The sequence below is a fragment of the Symphalangus syndactylus genome, chromosome 6 (assembly GCF_028878055.3).
Source record: "Symphalangus syndactylus isolate Jambi chromosome 6, NHGRI_mSymSyn1-v2.1_pri, whole genome shotgun sequence".
Lineage (NCBI taxonomy): Eukaryota > Metazoa > Chordata > Mammalia > Primates > Hylobatidae > Symphalangus > Symphalangus syndactylus.
The window spans coordinates 44,289,535-44,312,834 of NC_072428.2; the positions used below are offsets into that span (position 1 = coordinate 44,289,535).

The following is a 23,300-nucleotide window of genomic DNA, read 5'->3' on the forward strand; positions in this document are numbered from 1 at the left end:
CTACTTTTAATTTTTCTAATGTCCTTGATAGGTTGAGTACGGTAAAAAAGCAGAGTAGTTACTACCATTTTTCCTTTACTAAGATGCAAGGAAAGAACAGTGGTAGCAGCTATGGGGTGGTGGCTTATGATATCTGAGTCTCATCCTGGCAGTGTGAGTGACTAGCTATGTGACCGCAGGCAAATTATTTAATCTGTTTGACCAGTTTCGTCATCAGTGAAAACAGTCTAACAATATCAATTTCACACAGCTGTTAAGAGAACTAATGAAGTAATGTAAGCTAATGAGCCTTATGAGGTAAATGCTCCACAGAAATTTAAAGCATTATTACAATACGATTTCCCTCTATTTTGTTCTGCCAATCCACGTTTTCATACTTGAGTTTCTGCAAGATATATGTATGAATGTTGTATGATTCCGGTGTTATTTAACCCAACTAGTTAAAAACACAAAGTTAAATACTTGTATTATTTCATAACTTCTACTACTTCCTTTTAGCAGATAGAATTTTGAGACTACAAGCATCATAGCACTTAACTTTTAGAGTGGGTGACTGTGCACCTCCTCCCCATGAGATGAAGCATAAGGCTGCATCTCAGTTGTCTCTACTTCTAACAGTTACATAGGGCCTGGCATCTCGTATGGATTTAGAAAATGTTACTTGGATGGATAAAGAGTGGGGCTCCCTTCCAAAGGTAAAAGGAACAATTAGATGCCTTCAATTCTAGTAATGGTCCCATTTACTAGCTATATATGCACTTTTGGACAAGTCATTCATCATCTATGAGCTTCAGCTTTCTTACCTGTCAAATAAGGATACTAATGTTTGCTTTACAAAGTTTGGAGAAGCTTTAAGTGAGAACAAATAAACATTTTGAAAACTAAAATATAAAAATATAACGAGTAATATTAATATTTGCTTTGCTAGAACTAATGCAAAGTACTTACTTTTCCAGCTACTTCTCTTTTACACTTAGAAAGATTTTGTATCTTAAACCTGGTTGCCTTGCTAATTATTTGGCTGGCCTTAGTCTAAGGTTTTATAAAGGTTCTTTTATTTTAAGTCTCATACTATGCTGGAATGTTTTTGTTGTTACTGCTTATGCCAAATGCCCAAACTCTCAGATGTTTTCCATTTTTCTGAGATTATGCATTGGAATTTCTAGTAACTCCTTGCTTTGGAGTTACTTCAAAGTAACAAAAAAAATTTTAAGAGCGCTTTTTCTTTCTCTGACTTTCCCAATTAATTAAGGACTTTTTAAGGGGGTATAGCAAGGGAATTGTTTGCATTGGAAATGGAGTGAGGGAAGAGCATGTAGAAATAAAACATTTTCCTGGGCATTGAATATCAGATTTTCTAAAGTGTCTCAGCTTTTAAAAAATATTATTTACTTTTTAATATATTCCCTAATTTTTTACTTAGTAATTATATCATAATTCTTTCCTAACATTGAATACTATTTTTTTTTTACTTCTTATCTCAGAGTTCTGATATAATTACCATCTAATTTACTGCACAGGTCTAAGAACAGTGTTCATTATAACTGCATCGAAAATCAAAGTCAATAATCTTATAATCCAGAAAGTTACAAATGATCTTAGAACTAAGTACCTAACGCTTAACTGAAAATTTAAATAAACTGAGAGAAAAACTGATGCTGTTTCAAGGACCGTTTTTCTTTTGAAGTACATACATTTGTGTCCTTCCCCAGAACCTTCATCTGCAGCATAGGGTTCAGCTTTGAAATACATGTACTGCATTTCTCCCCTACTCTTGCCACTCTCATCATATTCACTATCAGTTCCAGAGTCTTCTTCTGCTGTATCCCATGTTTCTTTTTTCCCTTCATTTGCTTTCGTTCTTCTACTACTTGTGATACTGTGAGAGTCAAGTCCATTAGCCAAAGGGATCTGAGCATTGTCTGCATTGCACAAAGTATCACTGCTATGACTGGAGCTAAGAATATCACTGTCCACTGAACTTGTACTCCTGTCATTATTCACATCTGAGTCTGATCGCTCTTCAGACTGAAAATTTTCTGGATCAGAAGTCTGAATATGCTGTTCAAGTTCTCTATTATCCACTGATGCTGAAGAGTCCCTCTCATTGAGAGGTGATTCGATGTTTTCAAAGTCACTTGTCTCAGTACTTTTGCTGCTGTCCCCATTATCTCCATCCTGCTGTTGCTGCAGTGACAAGCTTTTGAGTTTTTCAGTGCTTTCTTCTAGAATAGCCTCCACAGACTTTAGGCTTCCTACAGGTCCTTTGACTCTTTCACAATCATCATCCACATTACCAGAATCGCCTCCAGCTTTCTGGTATGCTGTCCTTTTGGAATAAGATCCTGGGGATTGTTCAGGTAGCAAAACAAATAATCTGATTGTATTTGCATGCCGATCCAGAAGTTTCCATAAATGGGAGTCTGCAAAGGCCATCTGGTAATCCAAAGTCTCGGAGCTTTCAACAAACACCTACATAGTAAGTCAGAGTTTTATTATATATTAATTTTAGTGACATGCTCATTCATCATCATCATTATATGGCATCAATACAAGACAATACACAGTTATGTTATAACGTGTGATGATAAAGTTTCTGAAGGACACTGTATTGTTTTGGAGACTGAATAAAATAAATATTAGGCTCATATGTCTTTGTAACTAGCCATAAAACTACACTAAGATAGAGGGCATGGACATACACATACACACAAACATCTTGTTTATTGGGTTGTCCAATTTCAGAAAGTTGTTGTATTATATATCCTTCTCTTTAGGAAATTAATACTCTGGTTTTTTTTAGATTGTAGAAATCTTTCACCTTTAGGAAATCCAAGTTTAGCCTGAATTACAGAACCGGAACATGTGTAAAGACACCTTGTGAATATAACCCCAAAATCCAGATCATGGAAAAATTTAATGTGCAAATGACTTGGCTTTGTAACAAATAAACTGCAAGGAAGCAAACAAAAAAGACACAGGAAAATTTACAGAAAAAAATTTTCTAAGATAATCAGAGAAATTTGAACACTGACTAGATATCGACTGATATTAAGGTACTTCTTAGGTACATAATGCAATTGTCATTTTTTTAAAAGAGTTCTCTTCATTTAGATCTATATGTTCATATTATCTATAGATGATATGATCCTGAGGAAGTTTATCAAATAATCTGGGGGAAGTAGGTGGTTAAATTACAGATGAAACAAGAGATGATCACTGTGGAGCTGAGTGATGGTGATGTGTGGGGATTCACTCTATTTTCCCTATTTTCTCTACTTTTGTTTACATTTGAAATTTTCCATAATACATCTTTTTTTAAAATGAAATTTGTATTTGGCATAAATTTGGCAATTATAAATAGCATGTTGGGTTTTGCATAAAAGGATAACACTATCATTATCCTATTCAGTAAATGTTACAAATTGAAACCAGTACGCTAACCATTTAAGGAAAAAGAAAAGTTAGATCCCTACTGCACTTCTTACCCTAAAGTAATGTATTGAAGGGGATTAGAAATTTTAATGTTTTACATATACACACACACATATATACATACATCCCCTCCCCCACCACACAGAAGTTTTAGAAGTGTAGGTGAATAAAAATTACATATTAGTATTAATAAAATACTAAAAAAGTTAAATGAGATAAAAGACTCGACTGTACTAAGATGGATGAGACTAGAGTGATAAAAACACATATGAAAAATGATAAATGATGAAACACATAATAATAGCAAGACAAAAGAAGAGGATTAACATGAACTTTCTCATTTCCAACAGAGAAAAATGAGTAGGCAAAAGGAATAATGTTGGGTGAACTCAAGATTATAATTTTCTCTATACCAGGTATGCCTCTGGCCCTCACCATGAAGCACTGCTTTATGGGACAAGCTCAAGAATAAACAAAATCCAGGGGACATAATCACTGTGGGCAGAAATGGTTATGAAGTCTTCACCGAAGAGGTAGGACTAATCCGGAGACTGAAAAAAAAAAAAAAAAAAAAATGCAGGGAGAGGAGGAAGAACACTCCAGGAGTGCACATGAACAAAGGCAAAGAGGAGAACCAGTGGGACTGATTCACAGGACAGAAAGGAGCCTGACCTGACCTGACTACAAAGGAAGGTAATTATTGGGTTGAGAATTTTAAATTAAGTTCCAGACAGATGTTGAACAGCTGCGGAGGCCAGGCTTATAATATTGAACCTAATTTCATTTACTATTACCAGCATAGAAAATAGTAATGAAAAAGTAAATGACATACCTTGTTACTTCTAAAAAATCCTTCAGCTTTCAGGGTTTTACTGGAGACACTGAGAAGACGCAAATCATTATAGCAGCGTTCCAGCACTATTCTCATTGTTTCAGCAGGTAAATGGATGGCCTATAATGAAAGCAATTTAATAAAAAGTACTCTTTCAAAAATAATTCTGCTTGACTTAAAAACATGGGAAAGCAAGACACTGCTGAGTTCTTCTTAAAAGCAGCAGAGAGAAACATAATTTTAGCAGAGGTTTTAAAATTTTTTAATAATTGAAGGGAAAATTAGTTATAGCCATAAATTATGCTGCAAATCAGGAGAACAAAGTACCACTTATAAATGTATGCTCTGAAACTATTTTAAAGCTAAGGATTTTTTCCTAGAATCTCTATTCCTCTCAAACTTGCCAAGTAAGTGAGTGATCTAATTCCAAAGAAACTGCGTAACTGACGTTTTGACCGCTGATATCAAAATGTTGAACTTTTTGGTTTTTGACAGGCCCTTCTGTAGTCTGTGAATAGTTGTTAATACTTTTATTAAAGCAATAAGCAATTTTCCTTTGTGTAAAATGAGAAGATTAGTAGGTAAAATTTTAAGTTTTTCTGAAAGTCCACATCATTAATTTTTGGAGTCATTTTATAAATTGTACATGAAAGCAGCAGATTAAAAATACTTTACATTTAAAAAAACAATTTATTTTCAATGCAACTAAGGTCATCAGTTATAAATACCTAATTCTTAAGCAGGCTGGTTAAAAATACTGTATTTGTTTACATGATGTTTTGTGACTGCCTTTATTCTCTATAGACATATTTTTCTCAATAAGATTATTAACTTCTTGGGGAAGAAACTACTGTGTCTCTTTCGTTTGTATTATGTCTGAGTGCTTATTAAATTTTTTTACATTTGTCATTCATATTTTAAAAATGTAATATACAGTATATTATACCAACATAGTATGCATTTACAAGCAATTTGATCATAAAATATAATTTCACAAAATGATTTGTTTCCTGGTTATTACTTTAGCAAAATGGTTAGAAGTCATATATAGAAGTCAAAATATAGACTTTTTTTAAAGAACATAATAACCACCAACTCTTACATAATACAATTTCTTTCCTCAGAGCATTTATTTATTTTTCATTAATGTTCACTACAACTCTGTTAAACAGGTATTTACAATCCCAGATAATGAGATGAAAGACAAGACTACCATAAGATGAATGACGGAAAACTGGACTCCACTTGTAATTATGGAACAATTTCCACTACACCAGGGAATATTAACCTATGGTTCAAGAACCCTGCAAAATCTACCTGTTTGTATGCTCAAGGTTCTGCAGAGTACAGGACCTTTGAAAGGATGATAATCATTTGTCTGGTGTGAACTAATCCTTTTGCCCCCCAAAATTTGAATGTTTTCATTGTTATATTTTTCCAGCTCAAAAAATCTGAATGAGCCTATGTTCTTTATCACTAGCTCACATAATGGCACCAGTATTTAACTCATCACCTTCCCTGTCAAGTCTACACCCTCACCTTCCTCCTCTATTTCTATTAATGTATCCCTACTTTTCTGGTTACCCAAGTTTGAAACCCCTGGCTCAGGTCATCGGTGCATCTGCTTTACCCCAACATTTAACAATTACAAGTCCTACAGATTCTATCTCTCTTGGAATGTATGCCTTCTCTCATTTCTAGTCATACACCTGCACTTGAATTATTTCAACAGCTTCCTCCTCTCCATTCCTGACTCCCCTCAAGGCGTGTGGAACACTAGTCTAGTGTCACCAGACACTAAATGCAGCATTGCCGCACTTAAAAATGACAAAAACAAAAACTCGACTTATTGCCTACACCAAAAAGGAGCCCAAACTTTCGTGTTTACTGTTTAAAGCTCTTCATGAAATAAACTGTACTTATATTTCCAATCCTGTATTTTATGATAATCCAGCCAACACATATAAGTTGTTATATGTACTTGCCTCACACTTTCTTACCTCCACACTTTACTCAATCTGTTTCTTTTAACTACAGTTGTCTCCTAACTACAAATACTAGCTCCTGGAGGTAAAGCATGTATCTTATTCATAACTATCACACAGTGTCTTGTACATAGGCACTCAGAAATTTATTTACAGACCCCTTTTAAAACTTACCTTTGAAATCAGTTGTTTGAACTCTGTAACTGTCTGATTTAAGTAAGCACGAACAGTTATAGGAGCAGCTACAGATTCTGCCTTTAGATCAACAACATGAACTTTCACCATCACTTCTGTTAATTTGAAGACATAAACACATAATTGGAAGTTATTTTTTAATGTATTTCACATGAGTAATGCATTCTTAATGTGTTTCTAATAGATGACAAATCCAAACTTCCAAGTACAGATGAAAACAACAACACTGAATAAATATAAATCACCAGTTACTGCAAAACAAATATTAAAGGTGACATAGCACTCCTGGCTTGCCTTTGAACAAACCCCTTATTAAGCCACTCAAGACCTTGTTCATCATCAAAGACTTCTTATCCTCAAAATAATATTTTCTATATCCCAAGGAAAATACCACACAAAAACTGTTCTGATTATGCCTTTGTTTTCTCACTTAAATCCTTTATATTGAAATTTAATCCCATTCTCTTCTGTTTTCAGAAGGTTATGTTTATAACCAAACTCTTAATCACTTGAAAAATAAATGATCTTCAAACACTGTATTTAACACACAGTTATTCTGTATCTGTTTTAACCTCATGTTTTATGTCAATCCTCAGTTTTTTCCCTATGTTGTTAATCTAAATTTGACAAAATATTCTAAGATCTTGATTATTAATGAATAAAGACTACTTTATAAGTCTTACAATCCACACTTGCATTTAGAGTTCTCTTTCAAATAAGTGGTATCACTGCTGACTCATGTTATATCCTAATCATTCTTTTTCCTGTCTAGCAAAAAAAAAAAAAAAAAAAAAGCAAGGAAATGTCCTTAAGGGACTCTTTATAGATAGGGTAGAGTCTCAGAAGTCGAAGTAGGCATCATAAGGTTTCCAGAAATAAAATTTTCCCACTTAAGAGAGGTAGACTCCTTGAAAGAATACTACATCTAACCTACTCTGTAAACAGAGGCTTTCATTTAAAAAAGAGATATACAGGATCCACAGAGGAATATTATTTCTAAAGGGCAGAATAAAGTTTTGTAAGTTCAACTTTTAGGGAAAAAACACAGAGAACCTAATTCTGACTAACTGCTGATGCAAAGGAGTTAGTGCCAAGACACAACAGTATGGATTTTGTAAAATTATATAAACATTTTGCTTTTCTTCTATTTGTTACAATTTACATATAGTAATTATAGAAAACTCGACACAAACAGACCATGTAACTGTCTATAGGGAAGCTGTCTCTGGGAAAACTAGGGGCATGATATTTTGGTTTTCCTAAGCAGTCTCAAAGAAAAAAAAATAAAATAAACTCAATGTGTTGAGTGAATGTGATAGATTTAATGAAGAAAGAAAAGATGAAGTCCCTGGGACCTGTAGAAATAGAGAGGATGACGAAAAATTGTAAATGCTGACAGTGATGGGATAATGAATTCACCCTTCCAAAGAAGACCTGAACAACAGCCTCTACTTCTGAGACTTTATGGGAATACACTTTTTTGGACCAAGGTCTTCTCCATAAAGAGAAAGAGAGAGAAAGAGAAAGAGAGATCTTCCTAAGAGAGCAATTGATAACTTTAGGGATTGACAGCATCCAGAATGATTCAGTACTACACACTGGAGAAGAAAAAACCCACTGAAGACAGTAAGCTGGAAGTTTTGTTATTTTTGTTGTTTTTAAAATTATGTATACAACTCTTTGCAAGTAATCTAGAACTTAATTCCAAGCTGTTGCTGAGTACTTCTCAACCTGTCAAAATTATTCTACATTTTAAGACCATATACAAAATTTAAATTATGTTCATTTCTACAATAAAAAAAAACTTTCTCATGAAAATTTCAAGTACAGAACAACTAAAAATAGTGTAAAATTGCTCACCTCCAGGTTTATAAGATTGGAAAACCTGATCAGGCTTTCTCGTCTCCAACAGCAGATCAAACATATAGGTTGACTTGACGCCACCTAGTAGAAGCCCCATTGGTGTATCTTCTTCTCCTTCATATGACCGTTCTAGATAATCATGAAACTCATCATATTTAACAAGGCGACAGCAATCCAGGGGTATTACCTCTTCTAAATCCATCATCTAAAAGAAAGTAATCCCCCAGAAAGAAAAAATATATATACATATATAAATAAACAGTGTTTTCGTCTGTTGGGGAATAACACTACAATAGGCCCTAACAAAATCCACACATTTATGATTTGCATCAAAGACATCAAAGTTACAGGCAACAACTTAAATGTTATTTTTAAATAATTATGTTTCATTATCCCTCAAATCATATAAAGCATGTACTAAATACATTTTTTATTTTTTAAAAAGTTAACACCATAAACTTTAGGTGTAGAAACAAAATTAATGCATTGTAACTATTGTTCGTAATCAACTAAGCTGGAAACACAGAGGAAAACAACTAAACAGCCAACTAGAATATGCATCTTTTGTTTTCTTAATCCAACCTGGAGTAGAATTGATAATTCATGTATCTCGTAACAATCTAAGTACAGGAGGACAGCATGTCTCATAAAGCCATCCCAAAGGGTTTGGCTTCTATGATAGCCCCTTTCAATATTAGCCTCCAGAATACTTAAAGCTCATGGTATAGGAATTTCTATCATAAAATTTCCTTATAGCTTATGTCACTAATAGATGACATACCCTGGTTGCAACAACTCTCTTGATAGGAAATAAGCCTCCTAGAGAAACATAGTAGGATTGCTTAGAAGTATTCAATGTTCATTTAAGGTTGTGATTATGATTTTCAAGAAGGACTTGTAAGCCTCAGCGTATCCCCATTGATCTCTACTCCTCCCCACTCCCATCCCCAACAATGAAGCTCTATTTTTGGCATATAAGATTGACTTATTTCTCTCTTCTATTTGTTTCTTTTTATTTGCAAACTTTTACTTCCTATTTTCAAATACTAATGCTTGCAGTCCACCATTATATTTAAAGAATTTTTACCAAAATGAGGCAAATCCAGAGCCATCCATCCATCTTAATGTTTGTTCATTCATTTATCCATTCAACATACCCAACCAATTTTGACTTTTCTAGATACCAGGGAAGAGTACTAAAAATAAAACTGTGAGCAAAACCAGAATGGTTTTTGCACTTGTATGTGCTTATAGTCTAGTGAGGGGCAGTAATATTAATTAAAATAGTCAAACAATTAAATGTAAAATTTCAATACTGATAAGTGCTATGTAGGACCAGATGTATAATATAAGTGATTCTCAAACTTGACTATGCCTAAGAATCACCTGAGATATGTGTTAAAATGCCTATTTCCGGGCTCCAACAGAGAAATTCTGATTCATCTGCAGCAATTAGCATTTTTAATAAGAATGTGACTCTGGTGCAGATTGCACTGGATCACACTTTGAGAAACAATGTCAGCTATCTTGTGTGTTATTTTTAGTTATTTTATTGGTTCCATGTACAATTACACACAAAATGATGTAGTACGCAATTTTTTCTCTAGGTAATGACTGTTTAATTTCAGTCATTCTGTTACTGCTTATATGGAAAGGGGAAAACTTTAATTTGTTAAGTATCATAAATGACATTTAGAATGATCTGGTGAAACAGTATGACCCCATTTGCCTTTCAAACCTCATTAATAACTTTCCACTACTCTTAGAGAACAAAATGTGAACTTCTATTTCACAAAATCTCTAATTTCATTTTATGGTACTCTGTGCTCACTCAAAACAATCTAAACATATGGCTCCTTTCTTCAGTTTCTTAAACGTGCCAAGCATCTCCTCACCTCAGCACTTTTGCATGTGCTGTTCACTCTACTTAGAATATTCTTCCTTGAGCATGGGCCAGTGATGGAATGGGTCATGCATCTGACTATGGACCAGTATATTCTTCCTCAACTTTTTGCATCGCTGTCTCCCTTTCTCATGGTTAAAGTTTCAAAATAAATTTTCTCAATTTACTAGTAATGTATTTATAGCATCTAAATAATAAAATAATTGCAAATTGTGACGTTTAAGTACGTTTTATCTGTTCTTTCCAATAGATTGTAAACTCCATGAAGGCAGTGACCACGTCTTGTTCACTTTGGTATCTCTAACACCTCATGTTGTCTTATTCACTCTAATATCTCTAATGTTTCATACAGTAAACACTCATGAAATGTATGTTAAATGAATAGAAAGAGCAAATAAACATTCTGTTCCTAATTTTAATTCTGGGATCTAGAAAGTTTAAATGGCTTCCAGAGGGAGAAAATTTTCAAAATCAACTGACTATGCTCCAAAGGAGAGGTATAAATATACTCGGTAAGAGATAAATTAACTGGTTACCAAGGTTACTGCCAGTGTTTATATAACTATTATCCATTATAAAAACTTGGGAAATTATGTTAATACTGTTGTATTAGTAAGTAAATGCCAATGATGCAATTAAACATACCTTATAAGCCATTTCTACTGCTTCCTTTAATGTCTTATCCTTATGAACCTCCAATTTATTTTCCATCATTACTTGTTTTGTAGGATGCAAACAGAATAATTTTATCTAGAAAATGTAAAATATCATCATCAACTCTGCAGTTCCAGAGTCAAAGTTCAATTCTTCCATAGATAGTATTTATTCCTAATTGTCAAAATACTGCAATTTTTTAAAAGAACATAATTGAGATCATTCTTTCTTCTATCCTTTCTCACTTAGTAATTGACACCGATTATGTCTCACACCATACAAAAATTCAAAAACATTAATTTTAACAACTGTATGTTTCCTTATAAGCATGTATCATATTTATGTAATCATTCCCCTACCAATATACATTTGTGTTGTTTCAAATTTTTCCCTAATTTGGAAAATGCTATAATGAATATCCCTGTAATCAAGATTATTACAGTAATTATGATTATGTCATTAGGTAATAATTCCATAAGAGAAATTATATAAAAATACGATTTTGCTTAAGGCTCTTGATAAATACTACTCAATTTCTATCCAGTTTTTATGGATTTATTTTCTTTTAGTAGGATAAGAGAATGTGTCTACCTCAACTGTGGCTTCACCAGCACTGAGCACCGTCACTACATGTTACTGGGTTTTTACACATCAAATCAAATCAAATTTTACCTTTATAGCATAGTTGGTTACATTGTTCAATGATCATGATAGCATAATTGTCTCAGAATCAACCCAATGAGTTAGTCATTAGAATTGCAGTTAAGCAAACTTAAAAATAGCACTTTCAATTAAAAATAAAATGATGGAATTCAACCTTGCATGTATTGCGCTCAATTTCTCGTTGTCTCTTTTCTTGTTCTTCCAACTCTCTCTCTTTCTGCACCAAGTTTTTAATATGTTCTGGGTATTCATCCACTTCTAGAAATTCTATTAGTAATAAAAACAGGATAAAACAGTGTCACTGAAACTGAGCTGCCTTTATTCACCCTGCTTCACTATGCTCTCATGGTATATACTTCTACTATAGCACTCACAGAGATATATCTCCATTACATCCTTCTCTCAACTTGGAATACAAGCTTCGTCCAGAAAAGGGTTAAGAGATAGTTAACAGGGACACATGGTTAGGTCTCATATCTTAAAGAGCCATGTATTTATTCAAAATGGCTCTTGGCTCCAGAACAACTCCAGTATGTGGATTAATATTTTAGAATGAAAAAATTCTCTGCAACTTGAAAATAAAATAATTTCTGACTTCAAATCATGCCATCCCCATCAAACTATGTGACCTTGGGCAAGTTTACTTCTCCAAATGTAGGTCTCTTCAGCTTATTAATATCATCTACCCCATAAAGTTACTACCTGAGATACAATAAAACTTAATAAATGCTGCTGCTGTTGCTTCTACTGAGTACTACCTATTTGTTTACTACTATCTTTCCCGTGTTCTCAAAGCAGTCTTTAGCTGCCTCCTAACCAAAGAATGCAGTCATAAAACTGACACCTTCATCTATTAGATTTCTCCCTCTCTATATGGTCAAGATTCATTTGAATACAAAAAGTGATGATTATTTGTGATATAGTTTGGACATTTGTCCTCGCCCAAATCTCATGTTGAATTGTAATCCCCCACACTGGAGGTGGGGCCTGGTGGGAGATGTCTGGGTCATGAGGGTGGATCCCTCATGGCTTGGTGCTGTCTTTGCGATACTGGGTTCTCATGAGTTCTGGTCATTTAAAATTGTGTGGCACCCCTCCCCCAACCCCGGAACTTGCTTGCTCCTGCTTTTGCCATGTGAAATGCCTGCTCCCATATTGCCTTCTGACATGACTGAAAGCTCCCTGAGGCTTCATGAGAAGCTGAGCAGATGCTAGCATCATGCTTCCTGCAAAGCCTGCAGAACTGTGAGACAATTAAACTTCTTTTCTTTATAAATTACTCAGTTTTCGGTATTTCTTTATAGCAATGCGAGGACAACCTGGTATAATTTGTGAGGGTACTTTTAAACAGTTAAAAGAAAAAGCATATGTAAAAAATCATTACTATAGACTGAGATATAATCAATCATTTTTATGAAAGTTTTTCTTAATAATTACAACTTCATATGTAACTCAAAGTATTCAAAGGGACAATATCAAATTATGACACCATTTAATAAAGCCAACGATTATTTGGCATTAAAAAGGGAAAAAATTTTTTATCAAAAATAGCATGTGTCCGTAAAAGGTAAAAGCTCTTGCTTCTAGGAAAGAAATCTAATTTAAAAAATATTCCATATCATATCATACAGCGCCCTCTGGTGCTTTATAACAAAACTAGAGTTGGGGGAGTAAAAGAAGGCTGAGTTATTGCACTATTGGAAGGTTGGGTCCATGTGAAGGACATGAATTACAATACTGGCTCTGCTTCCAGATAGCTATGACCTGGGTCAGCTTACTCTTTGGGGTAGTTTCTTTATAATACAGTACAAATGATTACTTCTGCTCTCAAATCTCTGTTCTGAAATGACTTATTATAATTTCCATTTATTTTTTCATTAATTCCATAGTAAATTATTGAACGTTACTATATGACAGATCCTAGAATATACTTTATGTGAAAAGATAAGTAAGTCCTCAGCCTTGTACCAACTGAATTCACCATCTAATGAGGGTTTACAAAAATGTGAATAAAAACATAATGCTTGAAACAGATTTACTAATAGCAATGGTAGTGTCTAAATAAAGGAAATATACTGAAATCAAAGATTGTGATTACATTTTTTTAATTATGAAAAGACTATGAGCAAACACATAACCTGTATATGTAATCTGTACACACCCCCCTATATATTTGTAATACAGCCTGAGTCAGAATTAGCAAGAAAAAACAAACACTGCAATATTTTAAAAGCAGTAATTCCAAACATGTTATCATCCCTACATCAGACTGCACATAATATAATCTTACTACTAATAGACATTCAATTTATTTAATGTAGTTTTGTCTCTTCATATATTAAAAAATAATTCAACAACATTTTTTCAAGGTCCTTACCATTTGGTATTATTTTGTAACAGTCTTTGTAAATAATTCTTCCAGGCATAAAACAACTTAATTATCCATCATTTAAAAGTAGTTATCTGGGTTTGCAAACTTACAAAAGAAATTAGTTTGTAACACAAATTAAAATCAAATAACTGTAGGTAAACATACTTGCATTTCTGGCTGGATCCTTCAGTCTATAGATCAGCATATATGCATTTGTGGAACTAGTAGAAACATAAAAAAGATTAATAGGGACAAAAAATAGATTATAAAAATTCCACTTCTAAGCATGAAATATTTACTTTAAATTGTAATTTTTAAAAAAACAATTAGAAAATCATGCCACTGTTCACAGACATACTGAGATTTAAAACATTCCAGATAAGAAGAAAATCTGTTTCCTCTTATCACATTTAGAGAAGATTCCGTATCTCCTCTTGGTAATACAGTAAAGTCTTTAACAAAACTGTGTATTGGAATGTCTACATACAACAGTTAAGTCAGGGCCCAGCAAGTTTTTTCCAGCAAGGACCAAATAGTAAAAATCATAGGCTTTGCAGGCCATATGGTCTGTGCTGCAACTACTCAACTATGTTATTATGGTGTAAAAGCATTAACACATAATATAGAAACAAATGGCTATGTCAGTGTTCAAACTTTATTTCCAAAATATGGAGGCAGGTTGGATTTGGCTCATGGGTTGTAGTTTGTCAATCCCTTGGTTAAATCTTTGATGACAAAAAACACTGAGAAGCTATAATTAATTCTAACTTTTAAACACTGAAAATTAGGAAATTGTTTACCTTGCGAAAGCACTGGAATAATATCCTCTGCTTCCTGAAGATCCCCCATGTGTTTTCTTAATGTCCTCTTGTGTTATCTGAAAATGTGTTACATGATTTTTTTTGCAAATTCTATAACACTATCACATTAATGTCAATATGTAACTCAATCTTTAGCCTCAGAGTTAAATGCTATCAAAGACCTTCATGATTGCTCACACAGCTACCAATTCACAAAATTTAATCATAATCAGCGGCTGCTTACCAGCCAGTCAGTTCTAGCTTTCCTAATCACACGTGAAGCACAAGTAGCACCTATGAAGGCTCAGGCCCAGAGGAAAATTGGTAGTCTATCTCTGGAGGTATTCAGCAAGCCCCAAACAAAACAAAGCAAAACAAAGAAATAATAAACAAAGGCAAGAAATTAAAGACAGATCTGATATGGGTCTTAAGATGTATCACTAGACAGGTTCACTCATTCTTAATAAACCTTACTGTTGTTTAGAAACATCCTTACTCCCACCTTTCAGAGTAATAACCTCAAAGGACACCTCCTTACCCTGCTGACATGTTGATCATTGAAGCTGTACCACTGCTCATCACTGAATGACTTTATACATGCATAATAATGACCACCAGCAGCGCTCCCAGAATGAACCATAACAGAGAAAAGTTCATAGATCAAGGAATTCTAAGGGGAAAAAATAAAAGTAACTCAGAGGAGAAGAAAAACGCAACCCTTATTTGTGTATTTCCTATTCTCTGTTAACACATAGAGAAGTAACATGGTTAGTTGTCCTATATATTATAGGTCAACTTTCCCCTAAGATAAAACAAAAATGGCAAGTTATCAAATAACTGTATATACCACAAGTTACACAAGTTTCATCAGTGCACTCTTTCACATTTTAATTATGCTATAACCTTTGAAACCACACATATCTGTAAATATAAACTTACATATGTAAAAATTAAATAATAGTCTAAAATTTCAGAAGCAGATGCTAATTACAATGCTGTTCTAAAATGCACAGTCGATAAAAAAAATCCGAAGTAACATACTGTTGCTTATTCAAATTCTATTTCCTTTACAAAAGAGCTGAGGAATATAATTATTTGGAACATCTTCTAATGTATTTATGTATTATCTGTGATATCATGATCTACTGATTTGTTCTCTCTTATATTAAGAATGAATCCTGAATTATACTATATCTACAATAAATTAAAATTATTTCTTTAGCTTCCTGTTCTGCAAACAATTCTTTAAAGTTTGGAACTAAAGATTGTTTTAGGCAAACTTAAGTATTTGTGGAAGAAAATCGAGAAAAGAGGCAACTTGTTTAAAAAAAAGAGGTCATTTATAATGACTTATTTTTATATTTAAGACAATCTTTTCTTTCAGAAGCCCATGCACTTCAAAACTCCTAAGACAGTGTGAGCTACTGGAGACTCTGCAGACCAGTAACTCTATCACAAAAAAAGAACAGGTAGGAAGACAGAAACAGAGAAGGAGGTTAAAAAGGCAATTTGACATCAGAAGATTCCCAGTTTATGACAGACAAGCTTTATTTTATTTACTTTTCTACAGTACTAGGGTTTCTGTTCTTTATTCTTTGCCTAAAAAGCATTGTAGAGCCTTCTATAACTTTCAAGAAATTCTAATTTATCTTAAAATAACTTTAAACTGACCACAATATGTTGTTAGTGAAATTTCTAGAACAAATTTTGAAAATGTCTGAAAACTTGTTTATGTGGTACAAATTTTATTGCTAAAACTAAAATTAATTACAGTGGTGATAGGGAGGAAGTTTCAGAATTTATTTGCAATCCAAAATGTGTTTAAAGCATTGAACAACTTATGAAATGTGGTAACCCCATGTTATTAAAATGCTTTGAATGTAGTAAATACACTAGACAAAATTTTGATATCACTGAATGATATGAACAATATCTTATCATAAGCAGTCTCCCCATTTAGAAAAAAAATAAACACAGAAAAAGCCTGCCAACCAACAGCTATACATTTTTTAAGTTTCATCATAATGATCAAAGCCAACATAATTATCTTCCTGGAAAATTCTAATAGTAGCAACTTCTAGATGACAATAATGGTGATATATTCAGAAGACTGAATCGCCTTCCAAATTAGAATTGTATATATCTATTTTAAAGCAAAGATAATACAGTCATGACAGAGTAAGGGTTCTCAAATGCAATAATTTTAGTTTCAAATCACAAATACATTGCCAAAAAGTAGGAAGGAAAGTAAAGTGCCTTCATCCAAATGTAGCATGATAATCTGTAAATAAAATTACTTAAAAACGTGTCCTAACATTTTCTTCTCTTTTACTACTATTTAACAAAGCAATACATTACTCTTAATTAAAAGGGGATACATCTTCAAACATGGTACTAGCAAACAGAATTACAAATTTCTAGATCTGGGTAGAACAGAAAGCATCTAGTCCAAATTCCTCCAAAATGTAGCAACTGAAAGGCACACAGATTAAATGATTTGTCCGAAGTGATACAGTTTATTAATGGCAAAGTAAGAACTAAAATCTAGATCATTTGGCCCACTAATGCAAGGGTCAAAGAGTGAATATTTTAGGCTTTCTGGGCCATACGGTTTCTGTTGCAACTACTCAACTCTGTCATTATGGTACTAAACCAGACATACATAATATGTAAACAACCAGAGTGAATGTGTTCTGATAAATCTTTATTTACAAAAACTGGTAACACTAAGCAACAGACCTGGAAGCTCAACACTAAATAGAATAAATACCCACCCTGCCCAATAAACCAAAAACCAAAGCAACAAAAAAACAAAAACTCCCATGTTCAGGCATATCATGTTCAAACTGAACAAAACCAAAGACAAAAAATCTTCAGGGGAGGCAGAGGGGAAAAACACCTTACCTATAGAGGAACAAGGATAAGAATTATAGCATATTTTTCATTATAAATCACGCAAGCAAGAAGAGTATAATGAAATATTTCGTGTTGAAAGAAAAATTACCACCAACCTAGAATTCTATATCCAGAGAAATAATCCTTTAAAAGTGATGGAGAGAAACTAGAAATCAATAGTAAAAGGAAAACTGGAAAATTCACAAATATATGTAAGTTGTTTTAAACAACACACTCTTGAACAACCAATGGGTCAAAGAAGAAACCACAAAGGAAATTAGAAAATATCTTGAGACAAATGAAAACAAAAACATAACATACCAAAACTTTTGCAATGAAACAAAAGAGGAAAGTTTATAGATGTAAACGCCTACATTAAAAAAAAAAGAAGACATCGTGAATCAATAACTTAACTTTATACCACAAGGAACCAGAAGTAGAAGAACAAACTAAGTTGGAGAGGAGGGATGTAAAAAAAAAAAAAAGAAGAAGAAGAAGAAGGAAAGAACTAGACTCAGAGTTAGCAGAAGGAAAGAAATAAAGATTAGAGCAGAAATAGAGAATAGGAAAAAAAAAATGAAACTAAGAGCTGGCTTTTTGAAAAGATCAACAAAGTTTACAAACCCTTAGCTAGGTTAAGAAAGAGACAAGACTCAAATAACAAAAATCAGAAATGAAAGAGGAGACATTATACTGAAGCCACAAAAATAAAAAGGATCATAAGAGACTGAAAAATTATATGCCAACAAATTGGATACCCTAGAAGGAATGGATAAATTTCTACAAACATAACAGTTTATGAAGGCTGACTCAAGAAGACATAAAAAATCTGAAGACATCTATAACTAGTAAGGAGATTAAATCAGTAATCAAAAACCTCCCAACAAAGAAAACCCCAGGACCAGGTTGCTTTGCTAGAGAATTTTATCAAACATTTAAAGAATTAACACGAATCCTTCTCAAACTTTCTGAAAAAGTAAAAACGAGAAAAACTTCCAAACTCATTCTATATGGTCAGCATGACTTTGATACCAAAATTAGACAAAGATACTAAAAACTATAGAACAATATCTCTGATGAATATTCATGCATAAATCCTTAACAAAATACTAGCAAACCAAATTCAGTAACACATTAAAGGACTATACATCATGCATGACTAAGTGATCAATGTAATACACTACATTAACAGAATGAAGAACAAAACCACAGGATCACTTCAATTGATAAAGAAAAAGCATCTGACAAAATTAAACATCCTTTCATGATAAAAACACTCAACAAACTAGGAATAGAGGGAAATTACCTCAACATAATGAAAGCCTTATATGAAAACCCCACAGCTACCATCATATTAAATGGTGAAAAACTGAAAGTTTTCCCTCTAAGATCGGGAACAAAGCAAAGATGCCCATTCATACCACTTCTGTTCAACATAGTACTGGAAGTCCTAGCCAGAGCAATCAGGCAAGAAGAAATAAAAGATATCCAAATAGGAAAGAAAGAAGAAAAATTATTTCTGTTCACAGATGACAATGTTGTATGTAGAAAATAAAGATTCCACATAAATTTCTAAATACTAACAATTTATTGTTACACTAACACTAACAATCCAAAAAGAAAATTAAGAAAACAATTCCATTTACAATAGTGTCAAAGAGAATAAAATGCTTAGGAATAAACTTAACCAAGGAGGCAGAAGACTCATACACTGAAAAACCATAAAACATCAAGGAGGCCGGGTGCGGTGGCTCACGCCTGTAATCCCAGCACTTTGGGAGGCCGAGGTGGGTGGATCATGAGGTCAGGAGATCAAGACCATCATGGCTAACATGGTGAAACCCCATCTCTACTAAAAATACAAAAAAATTAGCTGGGCATGGTGGCCAGTGCCTGTAGCTCCAGTTACTCAGGAGGCTGAGGCAGGAGAATGGCATGAACTTGGGAGGCGGAACTTGCAGTGAGCCGAGATCACACCACCGCACTGGAGCCTGGGTGACAGAGTGACACTCCGTCTCCAAAAAAAAAAAAAAAAAAAAAAAACCCAAAACCGAAACCAAAAAAACATCAAGGAAAGAAATTAAAGACACAAATAAATGGAAAGACATCCTGTGTTCATGAACTGGAAGACTTAATACTGTTAAAATGTCCACACTATACAAAGTGATCTATAGGTTCAATGCAATCCTTATCAATAATGAAAATAGGAAAACAACAGAAAAAGTGAACAAAACCAAAAGCTGGTCCTTTGGAAGAAAAAAACCCCAATACAATTGGTAAATCTCTAATTAGGCTAACCAAGATTAAAAAGATGACACAAATTGCCAATATCCGAAATGAAAGAAGGTTCATTCCTGCATTAAAAGGACATTAAAGGACAATTAAAAGGACAATAAAAGAATACTTCGTACAACTCTATGCCCCAAGTTTGATAACACAGATAAAATAGACCAACTTCTTAAAAATCACAAACCACCAGAACTCACAAAGGAGAAACAAGTAACCTGAAGAGCCCTATATCTATTATAGAAATTAAATCAATAATTAATCACTTTCTAAAAAAGAAAGCACCAGGCCCAGATAATTTCCCTGGTGAATTCTACCAAATATTTAAGAAACAATACCAAGTCTCCACAATCTCTTCCAAAAATAAAGGCAGAGGGAACATTCCCTAACTTATTACATGAGCCCAATATCACCAAAAGCAGATACAGACACTATGAGAAAGGAAAACTACAGATCAATGAATCTCATGAACACAGATGCAAAAATCCTCTGCAAAATATTAGCAAATCAAATCAACAACGTATAAAAAGAAATACACACCATGACAAAGCAGGATTCATTCCAGGTATGCAAAGACAGCTTAACATATGAAAATCTATCTATGTAATTCAGGCTGAAGAAGAAAAATTACATACATGATCATATCAACTGACATAGAAAAAAAAATCTGGAAAAATCCAATACCTATTCATGATAAAAGTTTTCAACAAAGTAGGAAAAGAACATAAAAAACTGAAAGTCAACATCACACTCAATGATAAGAAACTGAAAGCTTTCCTCTGAAGACTGGGAACAAGGTAAGGATTTTCTCCCTCACCACTCTATTCAACACTGCATTGGAAGTCCCACAGAGTGCAGTGAGACAAGAAAAAGGCATGCAGATGGGAAAGGAAGAATACTGTCTTTATTCGCAGATGAAACGACAGTGTATGTAAAAACACGGGCAAGGCCCCAGATTTGGCTTTTGAGCCATAGTTTGCCAACTCTTGCTAGAATGCCGTGTTTCTATACTAAGTTACAATGTACTTATTACATTATTCGTTACATAGCAATCCCTGCTCAACTGTCTGCCCTGAATGAAACAGATAATTTTAAAAGGTAAAGGGTGGTGGTGATAATTAGAAGAATGGCCTTGGTCTAAAAACAGATTTATGAAAGTAAAACTCTATTTTTAAATATTGCCTTAAAAATCCCTATATTTAATGACTCTGTAATACCTGAGTTAGTGATCAGTCTTCACATTAGTGGTTTATTATTCACACCATGCTCAAGACATTTTATCTATAATCATTCCCTCGATAAAACAGAATATATGTGGAAAAAACCGGTCTAAAAAACCCTTAAAGTTATTGACACAGGGGCAAGATCCTATCCCAGAGATTATCCAATTCTGTGGTTTTCAAACGATAATCCACGGAACTATACCATTTTTCAAAGTGTCTTGAGGACTATCGCAGGACAGGGGAGAAAGGCTGGGGGCTTTGGCATTTCCCTACTCAGAAAAATCAGATCTATTATTGTCTCATAAAGTGTTCCATGGCCAGACTTTTAAAAATCAATGACTAATCCAACATTTTACTTTTCTATATAAGAAAACTCAGACAAAATTTATAGACACTTGCTGCAACCTTAAAGGCAGAGGTGGCAATAGAATCTTGGTTTCTTGACTACTAGGCATCCTTTCTATACCATCCAGCTTGCTTAGACAGTTAAACTATGGTCTCCCAAAAATTAATGTTCCTACCTGTAAGCAGTTTTTCCTGAAGTTTAATTATAGTCATATATATATGCACAAAAAAAACTATATTTGATAAGTCTTAACTTTCAAAAATTAAGTTTCTTTTAAAGAGAACTTTATCAGTCACAACAGCTATAGAATTATATAGGAAGTCAGAGATTATTCTCACTTTCAACTAAAAAAATACAAACTATAAAAGGTACCTTTTCAAGTCCAGATTTTGAGATCTTTTCAGTTCCACTATTGGTTTCAAGGCAGATTCCTTCATCAACACCATCATCATTGGAGAAATCATTGCTCATCTGATCACTGTGACAACTACCTTCATTTTCTGCTCCACTGTCAGTGCAACTTTCAGTCTGAGGAGATTTCTTAATAAGACATAATTATCTTAGTTATAAACCAAATACAGAGAAAATATGTTCAACAAAACTTTGTACCTATATACTGCTAATATTTTCATACAACTTATTAGTAAAAATATTTTACTTTAAGTACATTTATTTTCTCTTAAAAAGTGAGACCTTAAGTAAAATTAAACAAGCAACAGTATATTTTAAAAGCATTTCTATCATGTCCTTAAAATTCTAATACAACAAATTGGTGATTCAGAATTCTATTAAACCTCATTTATGTTTACTGTTACAACATAATGGTTGAAATTATAATTTCTTTTAGCAAAATCCACAAAATCAGAGAAGCTGAGCTCCAAAATGAGCTTCTGGTGTTCTCAAATCATGAAAGAATATAATTTCTTTTCTTGAACAAAAAGTTCAACTCAGTTTATCAGTGCATTAGGTATTACAGATAATTAGAAAGGGAAACAAGACATTGTATTCATCCTTAAGAACTTTATAGTATTTTTACAGGAAGCAGAAATACAATGGTTACAGCACATTATACTTTTCTACTTTATGGTTTTTAAACCACATTCACACAAATTTAATTTGAAGAATTCTCTTTGTTAGAAACCCCCAAACAATCCTTTCCCCTCTTTAACGTTTTATATACATCCCTAAAAATGTTTTAATTTAAATAATTTGAGAATTTTCTAAGATGCAGGCTTTTGACATGTATAAGGCATTGCACAGAAGTTCTTGAGTGAAACCAAGCAATACACAATAAGCACAAACTTTTTGCCAGGAACTCTGTTGTAGGTACTACATCTAATATACAGTCTTCATCTCTCAAGAAGGTTAGGTTCAAGGAAAAATGGAGATGAAATCCAGCTATAAATCTTAGTCCAAAGAGATATAATTCCTGAAACTTCTTCAGCTGAGCCAAAACATTTCTTATTCCAAGAACTAAACCTAGAACTCTCTAGAAAGTTTCTACTGAGCTTCATATATAGGTTTTCTTTCTTTGGAAAAAATTTTCCTTTGTAAGAAATATATTAGGCATATTCAGAAGACCAATCTACTACTGATCTCTATTTGAGTAGAAACCCTACAAAGATTATGTCTCCTCTGAAAGTCTGGGACACTTTGGGTAGATTTCCTAGCTTAAGCGCAACTGTCTGAGACATTATTTTAAATTAAACTTTTCAAAATGTTATTGGTCATAGTTACCATTCAATGAACAGCTACTTCATCTAAGGCATCTGGAAATGAGGCTCAAAAGGTTTTATGAATTATCCAAGGTCAAGAGGCTAGCAAGTAGCAGGACAAGAATTTGAACCTA

General features: G+C 33.4%; 1 protein-coding gene across 8 annotated transcripts in view; it reads right to left on the reverse strand.

Annotated features, from left to right (window-relative positions):
* Positions 1-23,300, reverse strand: part of USP47 (ubiquitin specific peptidase 47) — a 123,322-nt gene that overhangs the window by 20,515 nt on the left and 79,507 nt on the right. For 6 of the 8 annotated variants that reach the window (XM_055282411.2, XM_055282406.2, XM_063641987.1 and 3 more), the window contains 10 exons: positions 21,824-21,991; positions 15,240-15,371; positions 14,702-14,778; positions 14,067-14,122; positions 11,685-11,797; positions 10,859-10,963; positions 8,308-8,515; positions 6,427-6,542; positions 4,268-4,387; positions 1,695-2,472 (listed from right to left, as the gene is read on the reverse strand). In XM_055282411.2, the coding sequence (XP_055138386.1) occupies positions 1,695-2,472; positions 4,268-4,387; positions 6,427-6,542; positions 8,308-8,515; positions 10,859-10,963; positions 11,685-11,797; positions 14,067-14,122; positions 14,702-14,778; positions 15,240-15,371; positions 21,824-21,991 (1,873 nt within the window). The remainder of the gene's footprint in view (positions 1-1,694; positions 2,473-4,267; positions 4,388-6,426; positions 6,543-8,307; positions 8,516-10,858; positions 10,964-11,684; positions 11,798-14,066; positions 14,123-14,701; positions 14,779-15,239; positions 15,372-21,823; positions 21,992-23,300) is intronic. The other 2 variants (XM_063641989.1, XM_055282407.2) reach the window with 1 other exon arrangement.